General features: G+C 38.9%; 1 protein-coding gene across 2 annotated transcripts in view; it reads right to left on the bottom strand.

The window, feature by feature from the left end:
* Positions 1-21,509, bottom strand: part of KCNQ5 (potassium voltage-gated channel subfamily Q member 5) — a 635,336-nt gene that overhangs the window by 61,808 nt on the left and 552,019 nt on the right. For both annotated transcript variants that reach the window (XM_059731129.1, XM_059731133.1), the window contains 4 exons: positions 16,697-16,807; positions 14,658-14,753; positions 9,352-9,446; positions 7,243-7,269 (listed from right to left, as the gene is read on the bottom strand). In XM_059731129.1, coding sequence (XP_059587112.1) covers positions 7,243-7,269; positions 9,352-9,446; positions 14,658-14,753; positions 16,697-16,807 — 329 coding nt within the window. The remainder of the gene's footprint in view (positions 1-7,242; positions 7,270-9,351; positions 9,447-14,657; positions 14,754-16,696; positions 16,808-21,509) is intronic.

Here is a 21,509-nt window from a genome sequence, read left to right as displayed (position 1 = left end):
ATACAGTAGTCCAATAAAGCAAAAGCTTTCATGTCTCCTCCTTTTCTGATAATTTAGATAGAGGCCAGGTACAGACATTATACATACGCTGGTCTAAACTGTCTGAAATCAGTATAAGTCCGTAACCATACAGAAGTTAGGTACACATAGACTGGTCTAAAAATGGTGGAACCCAGTCTATGATGGACCTGGTTTGATGTGCACTCAAATCTAATTGATTTAGGTTAAACCAGTGAATCGAACTTCTGTACCAGATCCCCTATTAGCTCAAGTTAGATCACTGTCCCCTTGCAGCCCAGTCTCCTTTGCAGCTCCCTGCAACCCCTGTGTAGCAGGGAGGCATGCTAGCTCTTGGCTTATGGTTGGCTGCTCCAGTTGAATGCCCACTGAGCCCCTCCCCTGAGTTCTCCCAGAGCTAAACTGGCACAGACCTTCTCTCCAGCCCTGCCTCCTACCTGTGGCCATTTGTTAGCCACAGGCAGGCAGTGGGGGGAGGGAGGAGTGGTGCAGGGAGGGAAGCTTCTGTGTCCCTTGCATAAGACCTGGGACCTGGGCATCTGCGTCCCCAGGCTGTGCCCCACACCCCGTCACAAAGCACCCCACAATGCACACTCCCACCTGACACTGAGCCCAGGACAACCCCCATGCTTGGGCACAGCCTCATGGAACCCAATCCTGGCTTCCGTACACCTAACCATGGACCCTGATGCCCCCATGCTTGGGCACAGCACCATGAAGCCTCACTTTGGCTTCTACACACAACATCTCAGAGGCCAGAGACAGGTGTCCTGTCACCCAGACCCCAGCATGCATCCCACCCACTCAAAGCAGAAGCCAGTGCAGGTGGCATGCCTCTGGTGGGTCGGGGTGGTAGGAGGTAAGACATTGGGACTGGGCTCACACAGAAGCAACCCCGTGACCTCCATGGCTTGGCCACTGCTGGCAGGTACCTGGGCCATGGGCACCTGGGGTGCAGCAAGGCTTTTTTGGTCTCAGAGAACTAGAGTGGAGGGGTTGTGGGGGCATGCATGCCTATGTCTGGATGCCAATCACAGGAGGCCTGGGCACTCAGCTACACTTGACAGTGTCCAGCATCCCAGGGAGCCTGCAGGGCACATTGGGAAGCATGCAGGAGCTCCCCCAATCTTTAGGCCTCAGTCAGTGCAGGCAGCCTTCATGCCCTGCACACCAAAGGGAAAACATGTTTACTGTTTGCTACCAATTTAGCCTAGGGTGTTTACAGAAAACTGCATAACTTAGATTAATTCCGCTTCAGGCTTTTTGAACGTCTGTACTTAGCCAAATGGAAAACGAATAAACTAGCCCTAACAAAGAGCAATAGAGCCTATTTTTTTCTCTATTATCCCAGTAACAGAGCTAAAAATGAAAATAAAAAGTACAAAGGGGTCTTGCTAAATCAACTTATTTCACTACATAAGTAATGTCTGCCTTTAAAATCAGTTGTGCACATTTCATTTCATTTATAAAAAATTGAATTATGTGCAATAACTACTTAACCTGAATATCGTTAGTTCTCCAAATCAAAGCAATGAGGCAATGATGAAAGGAACAGTTGCCACTTCATCTGTACTAGAGACATTTGCAAAAATGCAGCACTGAGAATGAAAATATTAATTTAAAATGCAGAACTCATACTTAGGAATATATACAGAAATGGTACTGTAACAGCATTCCAGCCAGACATTCTAAGACTGTTAAATGAGCAAAAATTAAGTATCTGACAAGAGTGTTTCAGAAACTCTGTTCTGGAGACTGAGCTTCTCCAAAAGTAGCAGTTGTAGATAGAAGGTCTTGGGTCTCTGTTCCTATCATGAGACTTGCAGGGATTTTTTCTAGTCACTGGGCTCTAATTAGCTATACAGGTACAAAGTACTTCAAATTACACCTGGCTGCAACCAAGGATGATTCACTGTCTGAGGGAAGACAAGTATTATTTGCAAGCCTACCCTCATATGAGGTTCTTCCAGGAGAGTGTAGTGGATGAGGCACTGTGATTCATTGAATGAGGGCACTTCCTGGGAAACCTAGCCACGTTTTTGCCAGGTAGGAATAATCCATTTCTTGGGTTACACTTCCTAGTTCTTGATTTTTTGATACAACATGAGGTGGGGGCTCCAGGCTATGAGCCCTCTTTCCCTTTCCCTATACACTCTCCCTCCAGCACAATTTCACATCTCAGTGCATATTGAACTTTCTCCTGAAGCTGATATACTGAAACCTCCCACAAGGTTTAGCTTATTGTGTTTTTTTCCCTCTGTTCTCCCATCTCTTTGTAATATATCATGACTGAAGTGCCTTTAATGAAGCTACCCCACTGATGCGTATTATAACATAACATCATAAAACTGGACTGGATAGATTATGATCTGCATGGTACTGTGAGATGTCAGGTTCTAGGGCGAGTACTTAAAGGCTCTGTAACCTCCCTTCAAGGGTTCTTGAAAGTCCAATATAAATGTTTTTAAAAAGGTAAAAGTCTTAAAGCACTAATTCAGAGATGCTCAAGTAAACTTCTAAATGTATGTTTTCCTTAATCAGAGCCATGCAACCAGAATATGAATGAGTCATATTGACCTCCCGCCTCCATCTGTATATATTATTCTCTTTAGGAGATGTTTCTGTTTTTCTTTCTTTTTTTTTTTTTTATCTTATAAGCTTAATATTTTAGTCCTTTTATTTACTTTTTTTTCCCCTCATTGTCTTTGGTGGCAATCTCTTCAGAGCTATTGTGACATTTTCTGGCCTGTTGCAGTGTCTGGTATCTTTTCGCAGATAGTGCTAGAGCTTTGAACTCTTTATATGAGTGGGGGTAGGTTACAACTGAAATCTTTAGGAAAAAAGAAAATAACTCCTCTCTGCTTTTTGTCCTTTGAAGGCATCACTTGTGTAAAGTATCATCACTCACTTCTCTTGTCAGCATATGCATGAACCACTCACTTCCCCTGATAGGAAAGGGTTTTGTTTTCCTTTTTCTAAAGTGTCTATTTCCGTCATTTGCTTATGAACAAACTAATGGTTAGAGACACTAGAGGTCACTGGAGCTTCATTTGCTAAGGTAGCAAGTAGCATTTCCTGCTGGACCAAATGACTTTAGGACTGGTGTACACCAACAGTTGGGTATCCACAACTTCTACTGAAATCAAGATACATTGTACAAATGCAACTGACAATCTAGCCCTAAAAGTTAGAACTTTAAGGCTTCTCCACCAGTCTAATGCTAGGAGCATGAACCCAAGAATAAGGATGTCATACCTCATGCTTTTAATGAGTTTAAGCAAGAATCACAGGGATGCGATTTTGTTTTACATGTCAGTGTAAACTTGTAGGGAAAAAATTGAGATTAACCTTTTTGTGTACAGTTTAAGAAATACTGTATTATACCAAAATAGTTTCTAGACTGGTAGAAACTATTTTCTGCTCACTTTATATTTTCAGTACAGTTTTAGAGACTTTTGAAGTGATTAAAATATACTTGCAAAAGTTGCAGCAAGTTTTTGGCATAACATGGGGGTCGTTCCCCAGGGATCCAAAGGCAGAATTACCATTTTTGGTAAGAGACAAAAAGGTCAATGGAGTCCAGCTGAAGAAGGCCATTGTTTTAGCATGCAGTCCTCTGTATTAGGGCTAATGGACTGATTCAGGCAGGCTCCACAAGCTGTATCCAAGGGGATTCATAAGTTTGAGTTACTGAAGTGGCCTAACATGTGATAATATTCCCCACTAATTAACAACTATTTGACATGAGAACATGACTACTACTGTTGCAATAATCCTCTTGAACTTAGGGAAATACAGCTATTCATATAATCAAAAATTGCTTCAGCTATTTATAGGATCAAGCATTCCAAAAGTTTAAGTCTCAGGCAGAAAGGGGCAAATAGGCTTAGGCAAGCCAATGCGTGCTGCACAGTGCAGTTATTCAATTGCATGGATTTGGAGGGGGTGTTATAGAAAACTATAGTGCACAACACTTTATTCCCATTGTACTAATATATAATTGCAGGCAACAAGCAACAAGGAGAAGTACAAGCACTTAAAAAAACAAATCAAGAAAGGTTCCTAGGAGAAGTAAAAAAAAACTGTGAAGCACTACGAAGGGGAAGTAAATAGATCATGCACCTGATGTTAGTTGGCATTCTCAAATATCACGTGAATAGACAGGATGCTGGATACCTATGTTTCCGAGAGGTGTACATCCTGAAGAGCTTCTGTTTATTACTACAAAGCTTACTAGGAGTGAGGGGAAATAGAGGATCATATTACTAATTATTCCACTACTTGGAAAGGGGTTACGTTTTCCATACAAGGCAAGTTAAGTTCCAGATCACTGGCAAATCTTTTTTTTCACAATGGTGCATGCAAAAAATAAATTAATAAATAAATAAAAAGGAAATGGTTTAAAATTTAATCTTCTCTGAGAAACGACTACTATACAATATTTGTATACAGTATATTGGAAAGAGTGATTTGGAGTAGTGGATTATAACTCTTTTTCTCTCCCTAACCACCTGTGGAAGCAAAACTTCCATGGACTGCAATGAAGAGTTTTGCCAGAATAAGAAATGCAGTACGAGTCCCACTATTTACTACTTTTAAGAAAAACTTACTGTAACCAGGTTCAATTCACTCCACTGTAGAAAGCCAGCACAAGACCTATGCACATCTAAGCTTCCATAAGCTTTCCATATAGGATACAAGTGAAGCTTACTTATGTTATGCACCACCTTGTACTGATCCTCTGCTAGACAATGGATTTAACCCTTGAGGTATAACTGTACAGTACTGTACAGAAATTGTACAATATATGGAATTCAGATTTTAAATTACCTAAAAGACTAAATTACAGATTAATTTATGTTACAGCATTGATAATACAACAAAATACCCTACCATTAAAGTTATAAATGATTAAACAAAACAGCACTTACATACAATATTTTGAAATAAAATATAATCTGTTGTGCTTCTATATTAAAGTTAATATTAAAATACAGACCAAAATCTCAGTGGTATTATCCAAATACACCATGACATTTGAAAGGCTTTGGGTCTGAACAGAAGAAAATGAATGAAAAAATTTCTACAGTAAATCCAAAATTATTTTTTTACTGGCAAAAACAGAAAAATCAAATTAAGTTTCAGCTAAACTAATAAACATTTTCTCATCTGCTTTAATAAACCAGAGTAAAGAACAAGTGCATGTTCACAAAGCAATCTGATGCACTGCTAAGACAAACGCATTGTGATTTAAAGAATGAAGAAAGAAGCAGCTTACGTAGTTCACATAGCATCACATGCAAGTTACTCAGCATTGCAATAAGAAGAAAAGTTAAGGACTAGAAGATAATTAACTCTAGAAAGTGCACTGCAGCAAACTACATTTGCATATTTAATGCATAAGACCACATACATTACATACAATTTTAACTGATATAAACATACAGCAATATGACATCAGAAGGGCTATAAGCAACCACTGACAAAAATACAGTATTTCATAATAAAAAAGCACTGAGTGGTCTTCAGATTTATATGAAAGCCCAAGATCTCAGTTAAAAATTAAACATGATCAATAATCTTTAAAACTGTTCAGTTGTGTTTTTTTAATAAAGTATCTGATAGTCATCTTGACCCGGAAACACTGATATTTTATGTGCTAGATTTAAAGAATCATTGAAAACATTTTAATACTACTGCGAAAAGTGCATTCCCTTTACCATATAAAGAAGTAACAGTAAATATTGATTGAGCTTTTTAAAGGGGATTTGGCCAAGCAACTTCTATTATTAATAACAATTCTGTGAAAATTAATGAAAGATATGTAGTTAAATTTATTAGGCTACTTTGAAAATATCAAGCGTTATTGCTTATCATGGATTATCTCACGTAATCTTGATAATCAATTACTTATTTTTGTAGCTTCTACTTATGGCAAATATTATTGTGTGTAAATGCTCACATATTGAGGTGCAAATAACTGCCCTTTTCTTGTACAAACCATACTTTTTGAGACGACAGTATGAAGACATAAGAATCACTGCCCTTTTTTCTTTGAAAAACTTGAAACCAATTTTTGAATATGGTTGTAACAGGAGAGGGAAGTATGAACAGCAATTGAACAATTTTTTATCACATTTTACAGTTTTGTGCAATTTAACATCACAGCAAATTGGGGCAGTGGTTCTCAATCCTTTTAGCTGCAGGGTGCTCCTCCATAACTTAAACTCCATGAATTTAGCATCACCCCAGTTGAGAACTGCTATTGTACTGCTTCACTTCACCTCAGTGGTTCTCAACGGGGGCGCTGGAGCCAGGTGGAACTGCATTACGTGCCTTGTGTGGAGACATATCAGGAAGCAGTGCAGGCAGGAGTGGTGCTCCTCTTTGCATTAGGCTGCCTACATTAGGTTTAGCCTGTTTCCGGAGGCTGGACTGACTGATGCCACCACCCGGTAGGACTGCCTTGTATGGCCCTGTTTTCTGGAGCAGCGTGTGGGGCTGAAATGGAAAAGGCTAAAGCAAGAGTGGGTGCTTTTGCCTGCATCAGGCTTACCAAACCTTCAACTATTGATTAGGTTTATCAGATAAACCTAATGCAGGGAGGAGCTCCTGCTCTTGCTGCAGCCATTTTGCAATCTGGCTGCATGAGGCACATAGGGCAGGTCCACCTGGTGGCAGTGGCAGCAGCACCTGTGCCACAGCATTCCTGAAAGGGTCTGATGGCACCCTAGTTGAGAACTACTGGTTTGGGGGATGGACAGAGGAACATGAGTAAGCCATGAGTAAGCTTAGGGGTGAACTTACAGTGTCAGTGACTGCAGTAACTGCCCATGTAGATGCTCTTATCTCTGGCTGCTACCATTCATACCCTAGCTTACCTTGCAGGAACTTGTTCCTGTGGTCATGAATGGACTCTTCTAGACTTTGCAAGAACTCTGTGAAGAAGGCCTAACTCATTACTGGGAACTACCCTTTAGCATAAATGCATCTTTTGGTTAAAACAATTAGTAATCCCCTACAATTGAGAAGAGGCATGTTTCCACTCTGTTAGCCTAGGCTAAATAAAAGTTTGATTTCCGACAATATTTAATAAAGTTCACATACCATAAATTAATTTTCAACAATTTTAGTCTATTTTGAATCTACTGTACCTAAAGACATCAAATAACCTTTATGATGTCTGAGATTTTAAGATATAAAGCAGATAAAAAATCTACAAACCTGCTTGAAGCTTCTCCTTGTTCTTTCCTTCAGGTGTCAAGAGATAGGAGGGAAAAAAGATATTTGTTATGCAGAGAGTAATCATATTATAGTCATATATATAGTATGTATATATGTGTGTATGGTATGTATGTAGAACACAGATAGTGTTAGATAAATGCTAAACTGTAAATGGATGTGTTAATTAAATTAATATGTAATACACACTTTACAATTCAAGCACAAAAACATTCAAGCAAACTCATCTCTACAGTACTTCTGAAAACATCTCAGTCATTTTAACACATGCACAACATGCGTAGTACATACCACTGCAGACTGAACTGGCAAAGCACTTACTTAGGCAAAATGCATTGCTGACATATATAACAGAAAGTTGTAGACTTTTATTAGACAAAGTCATCTGCGGTAATGAAACAGGTTTGATTTAATTAGGATTGGGATATCGTACCAATAGATATATTTAAAATAATGCTTGGATGCATTGTTTTTTCTGGGCGACACGTTTAATTTCAGCTCCTTTTGATGGGTTATAGCTTCATTATTTATAGAGCTTCATATTCATTCCTTTAAGTTGCTCTATATCTGAATATCTGTCTTAAACAATATTTCACATTTATTAAAATCAATATTTCTGGACAGTGTGATGCCTTTTTATCTAAAAGCTACTTTGAGTCTGAAGCATTTAGGATGAATACTTGTGGTAATGGATCACTTATGGCTTTGTTCTTGTCAACTCTGAAATTTGCAGAGCAGCTTTCTGGAGCCAGCCAACGTTTTTTTGGCTAATATATCTGGCAGATGATTTCCTTTGAGCACATGTGCACTGGCCATTACAAAAATACCACCCTCACAGTTTTTATGCAAGACTGCTATCGTATCCTTTTCCAAACTGTACTTAATACCCTTCATTGCTAGATTCTTGCCCAACATTGAAGCCCACTGGCATACTGCCTTCTGTTAAATTTTTAAGAACAACTGAAAAATCATAGCTGGTGATTTTCCAGCTAAACACTGCAAATTCTCACCTTTGTTGTGACATCAGCCTATTTTAAATTGGCCAAATTCTGAAATTAGAGTACAAGGTTGTCCTCCATTGATTATGTCTGTGTATATCTAAGGATATAAATTTTCCCAAAGAAAAGTGTATTATACCTAAAATTATGATTATGATGTTTTTTCCCTATATGTCTACAGAAGTAGAATATCATGAAGTTCTCTGCAACATGGTGAAACAGATCTATCTAAAGTCTCATATGGAAAGTCATGATGGCAACCTAGAACCATGCTGCTGAAAAAAACAAAGAAGAGTCTCTGCATTAAATACATATTTGCTCTGCTCATTTTGATTGATAATAAGGATAACAAAGTGACAATCAAACCTCTCCTCACAAATAAATGCAGATAATTTACTGTAGCTATACAAAGAGACAATTTTCACAGTGGGATAAATAACTACTTGAACTTCCAGATACGTTTGCTCCGGGATTCCCAAAAATTCTGTGACCCAAATCCTCAGCTGGTATAGGTTGGTAGAGCTCCACTGACTTGAGCTGAATAATAATACCCATTTAGATAAGGATCTGGCCCAGAACTCTTATTTTTGAGGTGGAAAGCAGCAGTTTTCTGCTTAGTTAATAAGTGCCTTTGGTGTGAACTGTACTGAAAGGACTTTCTAAGGAAGCTAATGTATCTGAACTGCCATAACTCTATTATAAAAAATAACATAGATTTACCTACAGTAAATAAGACGAATTAGAATGACTTGGAAATTGAGTCTGTGTTTACTAATATGCATTGATTATGACTAAAACTTAGCTGGTATAGAGAATGGATACCAATAAATATGTATTAACCTTGATATATGATGTTTTAGAAGAAAATGCTTCTAATGTTTTAGTTTGGTAATATCTCATAGACTAATGGAAATTGATTATATTTGTCACACTTTATAAAGAGCCTGATTTATACTGTTCCGATTTGTTAGCTGAGACTCTTAAGAAAAGGAATTTGAGAGAGACAGAACAAGACAAACCAAACAGAAATACTAATTTTCTAAAAGCTTGAACAGACATCAAGTACAGCACCAGCTGCCATAATTGTACCTACTTTGTAGGGCTGCAGGTATGCAAGGCCTTCAAATGAGGCTTCCAGGTAGCAATGGAAACCGATTTCTCATCAGCCGCATAACTACGCCATACACACTACGTGCAGGATATATGATAAAAAAGAAAAACAAGGCAAGAGGGAGCAGGGGATGAAACAAAAATTGAAAAGCAGATTAGTAAACCAATACAAGTCATGGCTATTTTTTATCATTCATAGCACTGATACATGCCTGAGGGGTGGAAGAATACTTTCATAATATCGCCAGGTGGCTGTCAGGTTTGTTCGGCTGGCATCAGTAGAATAAAACCGCCAAGCAGCCTGGTATGAGGAAACAATAGAAAAGCACAAAGGAACCAACAATATGAAATGAACGTGCCACCACAATCATGCTGGAAAGTCTGGACTTTTGTTCAAATCGGGATCATTACCTGTAGCTGGCTACATAAATATTGCTACCAGTCAAAATCTAGTGAAACCTACATTTGTTATCACAACATAGTAAAACATGCCTAAGAAGTTTTTGGGGAAGTATCACAAAACAGTCAGAAGATGTAGAGCAGGCAATGTATTGATTTATTTGTGAAAGTCCTAGGGGGACACCCACACACAGCTGCATAATGAGATAAAGAAGATGTTATATTGTGTAAATGGTAATGAAAACAAACAAAAGGATGTAGAGTCCAGGTAAAATATTATCCAGTACTGGAACATTATTGAACATTTAAAACTCTGAAACAAAGAGTTAGATTTCATAGATTCATAGATTCATAGATGTTAGGGTCGGAAGGGACCTCAATAGATCATCAATTCCGACCCCCTGCATAAACAGGAAAGAGTGCTGGGTCTAGATGACCCCAGCTAGATACTCGTCTAACCTCCTCTTGAAGACCCCCAGGGTAGGGGAGAGCACCACCTCCCTTGGGAGCCCGTTCCAGACCTTGGCCACTCGAACTGTGAAGAAGTTTTTCCTTATGTCCAGTCTAAATCTGCTCTCTACTAGCTTGTGGCCATTGTTTCTTGTAACCCCCGGGGGCGCCTTGGTGAATAAATCCTCACCAATTCCCTTCTGTGCCCCTGTGATGAACTTATAGGCAGCTACAAGGTCGCCTCTCAACCTTCTCTTGCGGAGGCTGAAAAGGTCCAGTTTCTCTAGTCTCTCCTCGTAGGGCTTGGTCTGCAGGCCCTTGACCATACGAGTTGCCCTTCGCTGTACCCTCTCCAGGTTATCCGCATCCTTCTTGAAGTGTGGCGCCCAGAATTGCACGCAGTACTCCAACTGCGGTCTGACCAACGCCCTATAGAGGGGAAGTATCACCTCCCTGGACCTATTTGTCATGCATCTGCTGATGCACGATAAAGTGCCATTGGCTTTTCTGATGGCTTCGTCACACTGCCGGCTCATGTTCATCTTGGAGTCCACTAGGACTCCAAGATCCCTCAAGATCTGTAACTCTTATAATTATAATTTATATTTATATTTATAAGTTATAAAATATATATATTTTATAACTTATAATTTATAACCTATAAATCCCCAAGATTTATAACTCTTAGATTTATAACTGGTAAAAATGGTGAGCCAGGACCTCAGTTAGACTAAAGTGGTATAGCTGATCTGGAACTGCTTTAGTTATACCAACTAACACAAGCAGAGGAGCTCACCTGTGATGTTAAAAAGTTTCCCAGATTTCTTTCCCTTGTTTCTAATACCTATAGTCATGCTTTCTTGTACTTTCATGAGCCATGTCCTCTGGAAGTATAAAGCCACATAGCTACACTGACTTCTTTCAGTGCCTTCTGCTTTAATGTTATTAGCACCAACTGGAGTAAAAGAATAGAAATCTTGATTGTGATTCTCCTCTTCCCTGAACTTTATGTAATGATTTACAGTTGTGTGAAGAAAATGCAAAGGAGGTATAAAATGCTACTATTCTCATTCAGTAGCATTTTGCACCCACTTTAACATGTGAAAATTGCTACTTCAAGGGCACAAGAGTGGAGAATCTGAATATGGCATTGTTCTATACTAATTTCATTGCCATCATGTTTTTAAAATGAGGGATTCTAAGCTTAAAATAGATGTTATAACTATTCAGCTACAAACAGGTGCATTTTATGACTGCTGATCAATGTCTGAAAAAATAAAAATAATTAAAAAATATCTTTTTAGCAACTTAACCACCAACCTGTTCATAGAGTCACAAAGCTTATGGCAGTGGTTCTCAACTTTTTTAGATGCAAGGGATCCCTTATTAAAATCAAGGCATTTTAAAAAATGGCAGCTTCCAGCTTTCACTGGGTTTTTGACTATGGACAGCTAGTGAAGAAATTCTTATGTTGCAAAGGACTCAGATCACAACAGGTCAGACTTTTTTTGACACTATAGGTTCCTATTGGATTTCTCTGGGTTTATTTTGTGAACCAAATGCTAAGATTGCATGACTCTCTCTCTGCCTGAAGGGTACCCAAAAGTTTGCAAAGAAAATTTTCCCAACTACTTAGTTGGTCTAATAAAAGATATCACATTTACCCAAAGAACCTTGTTTGCCTATGTCCTTAGACCAACATGGCTACAACCAACACCCCCAAAGATTCCGTGACTCTCTTAAAAGATTCACATGCCACCTAGGTTGGGAATCACTGGTTTAAGGCTAGAGACAGATAGTTAGCCATGTTAATCTGAAATGAGGCAGAAGGCAGAGCAGGGTGACAGCTTACAGACTCTGAACCAGATTCTGAATCTTGCCTGCTATTAGTGTTTCAGGTTAGAAAGGACAGTTAGATCCTCAGGTATGGCATCCTGTGTACTGCAGGCCATTTAGATCACTTACACACATGCAGGGAGGCTGCTCCGACATGTTGTAGGTCCAGCGTATTGGAAGAGACTCGATTAATTGAGTCTGCTGGAGTGCGGAAATTAACATGCTTCAGCAGCCTCCAGGATTGTGTACCAGTGTCTCTGTGCTGAAAAATGGCAGCAGGGCACTTCAAACTAAAGCTTGTCAAATGAGTTTTAGTTCACCATTTTTTCAGTGCAGGGATGCTGATACATGTGACACTCAGGTGCTTTTAATTAGCGCAGCTCACTAATTAAAGCATTCCCCGTCTTCCCCCCACTGCACCTCTATAAATGTCACTTTCCTAACCCTCAGTTGAGCCCAGTAAGTGATGTCTGGCAAATTAGATAAGCAAGCAGGCTTGATATAAAGACTCAGCTCATAAAAAAATTACTGCTTCCTTTGCTAGTTTGTTCCAGTGGTAAATTAACATAATTTTTTTTTCATATCTGCCTAATTTCTCATTTGAATTTCCCTGGTTTCACTTTCTAGCCACTTATCCTTGCTATGGCTTTCTCTGCCAGATTACAGCCCTTTACTATTCACGGTCTTTTCCTTGCAAAGCTACCTATGAAAGGTGATGACTATCTGAACAAGTTAGTTTTTAAGGTTCTACCCTGCCCTGCCTTTTACTTAGACACTGTAATCATTTACACAGCTAATTTTTTCAATAAGCTAAACCAACATAACTCTACAGTACAAATTGCATGGGCTAATTTACCTGTGCTGAGCTCTTCTTTGCCTTGGCAAGACTACTGTGAGTACTAATTGCAGTTTCTTATTCTATACTGCAGTTTGCAGTATACATTTATCCTGCATCTCTAGCTTCAAGGACTTCTCTACTCCTGTACCCTCTTCAGTTCTTCAACACACTGTTTTAACATATGAACACTAGAAAACTATGCAGTATTCCAATATCAGCCTTAGCAAAGCCGCTCTCTCCCATTAACTGCTCTCTTGGTCATGCATCCAAGGACAGAATTAGCCCTTGTTTCCATTAAAATGACTAGGATTTTAATTGGGTGCCTTGTTCACTATGAACTCCCCCAATCCTTTTTAAAATTACTAATTTCCAGGATGCAGTATCTCTCTTCTGTAGATATTGTCTGGGATTGTTCCTCAGTGTATAACTTTGCATTTGGCTATATTGAAAGTCATTTTGTTTCAATGCTTCTAATATGACAAGTGACACAGGCCACTCTATAGGACTTCCATGTCCTCCTCATTATTTACTGTCTCACCAATCTTTGCATCATCTTCAAATTTTATCAACTATTTTACACCTATTTTATACTAATTTTACATCTATTTTTAGATCAATAATGGAAAAGTTGAAAAACCTCAGGCCTACTGTAGAACAGCAGTAAAAATACCCGCATCCAGTAATTACTTCCCATTAACAATGTATTCTAAGATGAGTTAACTAGTTTGAAGCCATTTACCCTGTATAATATTAATATTTTAATCAGAATGCCATGCAGTCCTGTGTCAAACTTCATACAAAGTCAATATATGATGCCTACACAATTACCTATACCAACCCAACTTGTAATCTTATCAAAGAATGAAAATCAGAAAATAGACATCAGAAAGACTCTTGTATAGTTTGACTTGTCCTATGGTAGGTATAAGTGGAATTACAAAATGTTAATAATGTAAATTAAAAATATACTAACAATTTTGTTAACTACTTGAACATTCCAGAGTCACCTCTGTCATCTACCTTGAGTTCATTGTGGAACAATAGCATATAACTGCTTCACTGTTTCCACTTGTCACTCCAGATGCATTTCAGTCTAAGGAATCCAATACAATAAATAGATGGGAAACTGATTAAATACCTTTTTCATACGCTAAGAGCTGGACAAGATATCCTTCAACAAGGAAAGATCAATTATGATCGCATGTTAAGAAAATTCTACAAAATTGAGGTTTTAGTCAGTAAATACTATGCTAAATCTATTCATGAGCTTTTTATAGCTTCTGCAGCATTGATCTGCATTATCTTGTCGATACTGTAGCTGAAAGGGTGCTCATCATTTCAGACTTTGAGCAATTAGTGTCCACTTTTTTAGTGTTTGAATGAGGTAATATTAATTGCAGTTCTCTGGACAGGACAATGTCAGTCTAAGCAAATGTACATTGGGGCACTATTAGCCTCTTAGTAGTGAAAAATAATTGAATATGGGCAAGAACTAGGTGTGCTCTCTCATTGCTGTTATTTAGTGATCAATTTTCTCTTCAAAATAATTTTACTACAAACTTAGCTATACAAGGTGTGCAATCTGCATGAAATACAGATTATAAAATTACACAAATGCATGGCATTTACTGAACACGGTGTGCCTGAGGACACTATTCAACCTGTAAACAGTATTTCTGCAGACGTTTCATAATATTATTCATAGCATTACCCAGTAAGCACTCTGAAAGTCAGATATAGTTATTTCTCACTATTTTGATATTTACCTGAATTAAACTGGCAGCTGGATTCCTTCTTTTCTCAAAATGCTTCTGACGATGCTGTTCCTGTACTTTTAATGCAAACCCTGAGCCAAGAATGCCCTAGAATATAACACAACAGTTTTTATCATTAAACAGGTAATTAAAAAAATAGTTTTAGCATGTCAGCTTCAAAGTTTGTGTGAGATTGGTACAAAGCTCCAGCATTCGTAAGTGGGCATTGTTTTGTGTGATTACTTCAAACAACATGTTTACAATGACATTAGAAGTTTAACCTAAAGATAGGAAATGCCCATTTGATGGAAGACAGGAGCGTTCCTGCTTAAGAGATGATATCTGCAGTGTTATGAACTGCCCATCTAAACCATTATTTGGTTTGGGCTACAATATCCCACTAAAATTTTAAACCTGTTATCTATGTAGGTACCCAAGTAATCAGGTGTATAATTCAAATGAGCACTCAGGTGAACTTAACCAGAAATGGTGATATGACTACTGGCCCAAGCTTCCAAACCTGTAGTTGTTGTGCTGATCTGAATTTATAAAATTAAAAAACACGTGGTATAATTATTCAGTATAAAACAAGTGCTTTCATTTTAAATTAATTTGTAACATTCCTTCCACATGGCCTAAAAACAGTTTATAATGAATCTTCACCTCTTCTGGCTTTTTACAGAAGAGCCCTGTAGAACAGGCTAAAAATATTCAGACTTCAGCTGAACAGGTCAAAAGGTTGCTCCCTCAGCTCTAGCAAAATGTGTATTCTGGTGAATACTTTTGCATGATAAGACCAACTGATTCCACTTGGCTCTTACGCTGAAGGAAAAAAAAAGGAAAATCCAGGAAAGGCCCACATATTTTAACATATTTTTTGCAGCACAAAACTCAGCACAAAAGCTGCTCAAGAAAAAAAATGGACAAGAGGATCTAACATAAGAAGTAACATTTCTGAGACTTATAATATTTCCAAGTTAATTATTTTTCACATACCATTAGGAAAGGCTATTATCTTACTCATTGCTAGGACTACATTTTCTGTAAGGGCTAATTGTGTAAGATGTAAGTTCAAATTCAACAGTTGCTGTTAAAATGCCAATAGATATTATAATATAGTGCTTGAGATACTGCATTATTCCTCTGCTCCTTAAATAGGAAATAACTGTGGTTCTCCCAGTCTTGGATTCTACAGTATTGCTGATACATAATTTTCCTTAAATCCTGTTTAATATTTGTAAATCTCTATATGCTCTTATTTCTTATCAGGCAATAATAGAAAACAAAAGTTGTAGTGTTGCATTTGCATGAATGAATTCTTGCCTGATTTAATGCATTCTATCATAATCAATTGACATATTCAACATCGCTATGGTACCCACTGTTAAAGTCCCATGTCTTCCAATAGCAATTAATTTGAAAAATAGATCAACTCAATACTTTCAACACCCTGGAAGAAACATAGTGCTTGTATGTGAGTCACAATTCACAGCAGAGGAAAGGAATTTCAGCCTTTCACAGTACAGCAGTAACTAATCCTGGAATATTTTCCATATTTGTTCTTGCCAAAAAACCTCAAACAAAAAAATCCGAGACAATGCATTTCAGTGACTTCCACTTGTGCCATATCATGCTATTAACTTTGACAAAGAATCAGTTAAACTAGTGGGGAAGTCTGCTTCAAAACTGACAGCATGACTGTTTTTCACCAAACAATGTACTGCTTAAACTCTGTGGTCACATTATAGATGACCATACCTGAAGTACTAGCTTACAAGTGAGTAACAGTAGTTTTAGAAACACTGAAGTCATAATAACACTGTTCCAGGCTGCTAACATCACAGGAAAAGGGGCTTTATGTAGATGATCCAACTGGATGATCAGATTTCCTTACTCAAAGACAAGGCACTCCAGAAAAGTGTTAACATTACTTAGTGAGCTTTATATAGTCAAATGATGACCCTTTATGACGGAAGCTTCCTGCAGCTTATATTACGGCAGCCTTAGGAGCTGCTGAAGTTTCTACAGCCTTTTTTTGTAAAGATACTCACAGCAGGTAGTGCAAAGAATGAAATGCCTAGTAGAGCAAACCCTGCAGAAAGCAGCCTTCCAAGCCAAGTAAGAGGAGTTTTGTCTCCATAACCAATTGTTGTCAATGTGATCTAAAAAGAAATGAATAAATACCATGGGTAACTAAACGGAAGTACCTGTGAGAAAAGCCAATGATCAGACCCAGAATGCAAAAGAACTTTCCCTTTAAATAATCATTCCCCAAGAAGTAAGAAATTCCAAGCACATTTTCTCTTTTGTATAATACAAATTTCTATTTTAGAACACATATGCAAAGAACATTACTTAAATAAGTAGATATGAATAACTTTGTAGCTATGAAGATTTCTACCACATAAGGTTTGAGTAAAACTGAAGTTAACAGTAGATCTGAAATCCTAAGCAAGTAAGTGGAAACTGAGTGAATCATGAAGAAGATATGGTTATTTTTAGCTTATAAAAGTTGTTTGATTTAATGTTAACACATTAAATGATATACAACGCACAAACCAACAGTAAATTCTCACAACCAAGTATGCAATTGTAAAAAATACAAGGCAAAGAGCAAACAATCCTGTGATCAAAAGCAAGGATAAATTTTTATATAAAAAAGGTCAAAGGAAATGCATAAAGATGCTACATTTCCTATAAACCCATTTGTACAATAGGGCTGTGTCAACTGTTGTAGCATAAAGACATCCAGGCACATAGGGTATAGACATGTAAGGAAAATATGCAATGAGGCTAGTTGAGTAAAATAACACCTTGAGAGAAATATAGTAATTCAACAGTAGTGGCTGGCTACAGCTTTGCTGACTGCAAAAGTTGCATAAAGGTCAAAATTTACCTAAATCTGGCCTGCATTACGGCTTCCTGTAATTCAGCCCAAAGCAAAGTGTAAAAAGCCATAGCATTCAGGATTGAAGTGAGATATCCTCCTTACATTAGCAAAAGAATTAGCTCAAGTTTTTAGCCACAGTTATTCATGAGGATAGTGTAAGTCAAGAAGGATATGATAGTGTTAGAGTGATGTTGTACCTGTGGTGATCCAGGAATTATATGAAAAGCAATAAAAATACATTTATCTTTTATTTGAGCAACTGTACAGTTGGGATAAAGTTAGACAAGCTTTCAAATGTTTTGCAGCTTCTCTAACATTATCCCAAACCTGCAGCTGTCCAATAAAGGATATCACTGCAAAAAAATCTGTGCCTCTCATTCAGAGGAATGGCATTTGTGAAACACTATTTGCAACTCCTTCCTCATCCGGAAAGGGTAATCAAAGACAAAGTATCCAGGGTATCAAAAGAGCTATCTTGTGAAGGCAGGAGCCACTCCTGTGTAAAACAAATACAGACCATTGCGGTGTTTGATATATATGAAAAGTCTCTGGCAATAGAAAGCAGCTGCCACCACCATTCACTGAACTCATGCCACATTTGAATACAGTATGTATCCCAGATGTTGCTCCACTGTCTAATGTAGTTTATTAACATGTCCTGAAGGTAGAACAACCCACAAGATTGTAGTATTTTGGCTATGGAGTAACAGACTTGCACTGTGAAGCACACAATCAAAAATGCATTGTTTAGTATCAGTAATCAGAGATAAGTCATAGAAATCACATAAGCAACCAACATTACATACATTGGGGGAAATTCACTCCTAGTGAGGAATGCCTTGAGCCAACCTTCCACATAATCTGAATCCTGAAAAAGGTCTGTGGGGGTCTCCACCATGCCAACAAAATGGCTTTGCTGGCATGGAAACTCACTTTGGAGCTATGGAACAGACCAGAGGAAGGGCCACAGATATGAACTTGAAAATCTCAAGAGACACTAGTACCCAAGGATACCAGCACCAAGGTTTCTAGTGGTCAAATTCCAGTCCATGGACAGAGAAAAATAGATGGAAAAGTGGCATGAGGGGAGCTGTGTGACAGGTCTGCATCCTGGCATAGGTTTGGTAAGAGTATTTCACTTCCCTGCACTTCTATATATAGTCTGAATATTCAAGATTTTTGTAAGTGGAATTAATTTTACTCTTTGATAAAAATTAGTTATGCATATGGTGGGTTATATTAACTTCAAACACAACACTTAATGTCTCACATCCAGAAGAAAGCAAACTGAACTTTAGAGGATAAAGATGGACAACAAGAGGCTAGATGCCAGGGATTCCAGAGCCTGCTATTAGTGGAAACCTTGGACAAAAGAACTATCTGACATAATGTTCCAAATGTGGACAAGCTCAGGCTTAAACATTTTTCTGGAAGAAGTGAATTCACAAGGAAAATGTCTATTGCAGACAACAGCCTGCCTCAAGCCCAATCAGACTTCACTCTTCACTCATTAAATATACTATTTAATGCACGGGTCATCACTGGGCAAAGGGAAAGAGGAGCTTTTGAGGTAACCGGATGTTAGCTAGTTAGGTCTTTGTAGACAGTAAGCAGTGCATTGAATTGCTCCCATCACTGAGGACAGAGCATGGATGGCTCTGTCCTTCATGGATGGAAGGCCAGATTTGCTATAAGGGAGGCAGTCACACATTATGAAGATTCAAGTGGCTTCCAACACCAGTCTGTGCTATAAATTAGAGGGAGTCTAGAATCATAGGGTGCATCCACACATGCAAGCACATGCACTTGCAGCAGCTCAAATAGAAGCAGTGCAAATTTGAACCAGGGCTTTTTGCCTCAGCGCACGTGCTCAGACATGCACTTTGTTGTGGAGCAAATTGTGCCACTTGGGGCAAAATAACCCTGCCTGGCTCCTCCCGGATCAATAGCCAGGGGGAGCTAGAGCCCAGGGCCAGCACCTGTGCTGTCCCCAGCAGTATAAAAAACTGTCCTGTCTTGGCCCCAGCAGTACAAAAACCTGCCCTGGCCAGCAGATCAAGGTTACTTGACCCCCCAGGAGCTTCATTGTTTCATTTTAATCATGGAAAAATAAATCTATCTAATAGTGGTATTTCATTTTAATCACAGAAAAATTTTCCTTTACTTTTTTAAATCCAAAAATAGGGGATTTTAAAAAATCAGAGATAACCAGGATCCCTGGTTATTAGCAATATTTTTTGTCTGGTACCTGTCACTGATAAGCAGGTTGTATGCACGTTGCAATTGCTGGTGTCAATGTACTATGCGTAACCATGCCCAAATTAGTTTTAATCTAGCTAGTTCAGGTAGCAGACAGTGAATATGCTTGTGTCCCAGTGAACCCTGGGGCATAAGTAGGCGTACATAACCTACCATGAAGACCCTACTACCAGATCTTCAATGCTATTGGTTACCAAGCTACCTAGAATGAAACAAAAGTCCTGTTGCCTAAGAAAAGGTGTTCTGGCCAGCTACTAACTCCAAAAAATATGTAGGTATCAATCAGGAATATTATTTCACTTCTTTTAAAGGAGACTCTCAGAACAGACAGCACTACAATAAGAGACAGGGGATTATACATATTTTTGTATATCACTGAGAGTAATGTCCTATAACCTAGGCCACAGAATTTCATCCAGATTTTTCTGTATTTCATTCTATAACTTGTATTTGACTAAAGTAAATTTTCTAGAAAGACATCCACTCTTGATTTAAAGACTTCACAAGACAGAAAATGAACTATTTTGGCAGTTGTTAATCATCATCACTTTTAAAAATGTATGCTTTATTTTTTACTTGAACTTCCAGCTATTGGGCCTTGACAGGTCTTTCTCTGTTAGGTTCAAGAACTCTTTGGTACCTGGTATTCTCTCCCGGTGAGCCTATTTGTACACAGTAATAAAGCTATCTGTTGATTTTCTTTTGATTAACTAAACAAATTCATCTCTTCAGGAGCTAAAAAGGCATTTTGTCCCATCCTCAAATGATGTTTTGTGGTACTCTTCTCTATCCTTTCTACTTTGGAAAGGAGCTCTCCTCATAGTTTCATAGCTGTAGGGTCGGAAGGGACCTTGACAGATCATCAAGTCCGATGCCCTGCCATGGCAGGAAAGAGTACTGGGGTCAAATGACTCCAGCAAGGTGTTCGTCTAGCCTCTTCTTAAAGACCCCTAGGTAGAAGCCAGCACCACTTCTCTTGGAAGTTGGTTCCAGACCCTAGCCGCCCTGACAGTGAAGTAGCACCTCCTGATATCTAGCCTGAATCTACCCGCTGCCAGCTTGTGACCATTATTTCTTGTCACTCTTGGGAGTGCTCGGGGGAACAGGGACTCTCCCAATGTCTGCTGGTCCCCTCTGACTAGTCTGTAAACAGCCACTAGGTCCCCCCTCAGCCTTCTCTTGTGGAGGCTGAACAGGTTCAGGTCCCTTAGCCTCTCCTTGTAGGGCTTGCCCTGCTGCCCCCTGATCATGCGAGTGGCCCTCCTCTGGACCCTCTCCATGTTGTCCACATCCCTCCTGAAGTGCGGCACCCAGAACTGGATGCAGTACTCCAACTGTGGCTTGACCAGTGTTGCATAGAGGGGGAGGATCACTTCCTTGGACCTGCTTGAGATACATCTGTGGATGCATAACAAGGTACGGTTGGCCTTCCTGACTGCATCCCCACACTGTCAGCCCATGTTCATTTTGGCGTCAGTAATGACTCCAAGATCCTTTTCTGCCTCTGCACTGACAAGAAGGGAGTTCCCCAGCCTGGAGGTATGCTGCTGGTTCTTTGTCCCCAGGTGCAGTACCTTGCACTTGTCACTGTTGAAACCCATCCTGTTCTCATCCTCACACCCCTGTAACCTGTCTAGGTCTGATTGCAGCCTATTCCTCCCTTCTAGCATGCCCACTTCCCCCCCCATCTTAGTGTCATCTGCGAATTTGAACAG

Source organism: Alligator mississippiensis, chromosome 1 (assembly GCF_030867095.1).
Source record: "Alligator mississippiensis isolate rAllMis1 chromosome 1, rAllMis1, whole genome shotgun sequence".
Taxonomy (NCBI): domain Eukaryota; kingdom Metazoa; phylum Chordata; order Crocodylia; family Alligatoridae; genus Alligator; species Alligator mississippiensis.
This window is presented reverse-complemented; position numbering and strand designations above follow the sequence as displayed.